The following is a 3,073-nucleotide window of genomic DNA, read 5'->3' on the forward strand; positions in this document are numbered from 1 at the left end:
AAAGATAAATCCCTTATTGTGGGGGTAAGCATTAGTTACAGTGTTGACCCCACCCTTAGCCCAGTGCCTTGACCCACTTACTTCCCAGCTCCACCCTCCACCAGGATAACCTTTCTCATCTGCCAAGTCCCTTCAGAAAATATCTTCCATTGTCCAAACAAGTAATTAGGATCTGTTAATAACAGGAAGACTTGAGACTATTATGCTGCTACTGTGTTACCTATAAAACAGTAGTGACTCATTATACTGAAACATTTCCTATACATGTAATGTTTTGGGGGATAAGGTGGAAGGAGTACACAGAGTCACTGTATCAGAAGAAACTGACTGACAAAGAAGAATTTAATGAAATAACATATGAGCAAGAGCCTGTGGTGATGAAAGAGGAAGTTCAAGTTGCTTTGAAGGAATTGGCAAAAAACAAGGTTCCAGGGGTTGACGGCATATCAATTGACATATTTCAACAAACAGACACTTCTCTGGATGGGCCCACTAAGTTGTGCCAAGAAATCTGGAGAACCACCACTTGGCCAACTGTCTGGAAGAGATCAATATTAGTTCCCATTCCAAAGAAAAGTGACCCAACAGAGTGCAGAAATTCTTGAACAATAACATTAATATCACATGCAAGCAAGACTCTGCTGAAAGTTATCCAAAAACGATTGGAGCAATATGTTAATATGGATTAAGAAGAGGAAGTGGTACTAGGGATATTATAGTTAGTGTTAGGTGGATCTTGGAAGAAAGCAGACAATATCAGTGGAATGTCCATCTGTGCTTCATTGACTATGCAAAGGCTTTTGACTGTGTGGATCACAACAAGCTATGGCTGACTGTGAGAAGAATGGGTGATTGTGCTTATGTGAAACCTATACGTGGACCAAGAGGCAGTTGTCAGAACAGAACAAGGAGACACTACATGGTTGAAAATAAAGAAGGGGATCCATTAGGGATATATTTTGTCTCCATACCTTTTCAATCTGTGTGCAGAACAGATCATCCAAGACGCTGGGCTGTACAAGGAAGAATGTGGCATCAGAATTGGTGGAAGAATCGTCAACAACCTGCATTATGCAGATGACACAACCCTGCTTGCTGAAACTGAGGAGGAACCGAAGCGCTTACTGCAGAACGTCAAGGATTGCAGCCTTCAATATAGATTGAAGCTTAACATCAAGAAAACAAAGATTCTCACCAGTGGGCCAATTGGCAGCATCAGTATGGCTGGTGATGAGATTGAGATAGTTAACAGTTTTCATTTACTTGGCTCCACAGTCAGCACGCTTGGTACTAGCAGCCAGGAAATCAAGAGACGAATTGCATTGGGAAAGCTGGCTGTGAGGGACTTCTCAGGAGTACTGAAGAACAGCGAATGTCAGGCTGGAGACTAAGGTGTGCCTGATCCAGGCTGTACTCTTCACACTTAATGTGCTATGCATCAGAGAGTTGGACAGTGACTAGGGATTATAGAAGGAGAATTGATGCCTTTGAGCTGTGGTGCTGGAGAAGTGTTGAATATACCATGGACTGCTAGGAGAACAAACAGGTTTGTCCTGGAGAGGGAGAAGCCAGTATGTTCCTTAGAGTCAAGGATTCTGAAGCTTCGTATGACATACTTTGAGCATCTTGCAAGGAGGGACTGGTCCTTGGAGAGGGACATCATGTTTGGCAAAGTGGAAGTATGGCTCAGGAGAGAAATATCGTCAATGAGATGCATCGATTTTGTGATTGGGGTGGTGGAAATGAGCATGTCGGAGAAGGTGAGGTTGGCACAACATGGAGCAGCATTTAGGGCTCTTGTACATAGGGTCGCTAAGAGTTGCAAACGACTCAATAGCACCTAATGACAACAACAAAGAAAGCATGTTAATTTTGTCTTCAGTTTCAATTTATCATTCATTAATAAGAGGCTTTTCTCATGGCTTGATATGTAGAGAGTTGTGCTGGTATCCCAAAGGCTGTACTTTTCTGGTGGTTCATGAACGCCAGTGACTCCTTGGGAGAAAAGTGAACACTCTCTTCCATTATAGTTTACAGCCTGTAAAACCCAATGAAAGGTTATCTATCTATGAGTTGGTTCTACTTCAGTAGAAATGAGTGAATGTATCAGTGAAAAGGAATATAATGAGAAAAAATATAAAGAAAATGTACATATAAAGCAGTGTTTAGAATGAGCATAGTGCATTTGTCTTTGTCTTTTAAAAAAAGCATTTCTAATAAGAAATAATTTATATCCTATTACTTTCTTAATTTGTTTGCTAGGAAAAGTGTTAAAATGAATTATTTGCTCTTACTGGTGATTGTTAAGTGCATCTGGAATGTGATTTTTTATTTCAGTATAAGTGGAGGAACTAGAAAGTAGAAAGGTTAGTTGAAGTCATGAAAGGCCTACACTGCTTAGACACTGAGGTCAAGTCAAGGAAATTAATTAGTACATTCATTGACAGGGAGTTTAGTTACACTTAACTAACAATCTAAGAGTTCTGATGGGCCAGATATATACTGTTTAGTGTGCTACAGATACATAAAATTATATTATTATTTTATGATTTGTGGAAAGTTTGATGTTTACATTTTACTCTGTATAATACCCATTGCATATGTCAGTATACAACATTTGAAATGTAAGTTAAAGCTTACATTGTTCTCTATTATTGAACAAAAGCAATAAGAAAACACATCAAATAATCAGAATGATTTTGCACAATGTTTTGATCTGTTATATTTAAAAGCTGTTGCATTTTAAAAATTCATATTAGTGTTGTTTTCATTTTGGTCTTTATCTGTTTTAAAATTTGACTATGTAAATGTCTATTTCACTTGAGCCTTGTCTATTTTACCATTGTAGCGCTTTTACAAGAAAACAGCAGCCTTTGTATTACGAGCAGTTGGTAAACACTCTCCTCAGCTAGCTCAGGCAGTAGTTGAATGTGGAGCACTGGATACGTTGGTGATATGCTTGGAAGATTTTGACCCTGGAGTCAAAGAGGCTGTAGCTTGGGCACTTGGATATATTGCAAGACATAATGCAGGTAACAGCTTTATTTTTGATATAATTATTACTAACATTTAG

The 3,073-nt window shown here is 38.8% G+C and overlaps 1 protein-coding gene across 1 annotated transcript in view; it reads left to right on the forward strand.

The window, feature by feature from the left end:
* Window positions 1-3,073, forward strand: part of SPAG6 (sperm associated antigen 6) — a 151,462-nt gene that overhangs the window by 44,250 nt on the left and 104,139 nt on the right. Inside the window, exon 4 of the mRNA XM_006887060.1 lies at window positions 2,849-3,032. Within this exon, the coding sequence (XP_006887122.1) occupies window positions 2,849-3,032 (184 nt within the window). The remainder of the gene's footprint in view (window positions 1-2,848; window positions 3,033-3,073) is intronic.

The sequence above is a fragment of the Elephantulus edwardii genome, unplaced genomic scaffold (genome assembly GCF_000299155.1).
Source record: "Elephantulus edwardii isolate Elephantulus edwardi_28Jun2011 unplaced genomic scaffold, EleEdw1.0 scaffold00054, whole genome shotgun sequence".
NCBI lineage: Eukaryota > Metazoa > Chordata > Mammalia > Macroscelidea > Macroscelididae > Elephantulus > Elephantulus edwardii.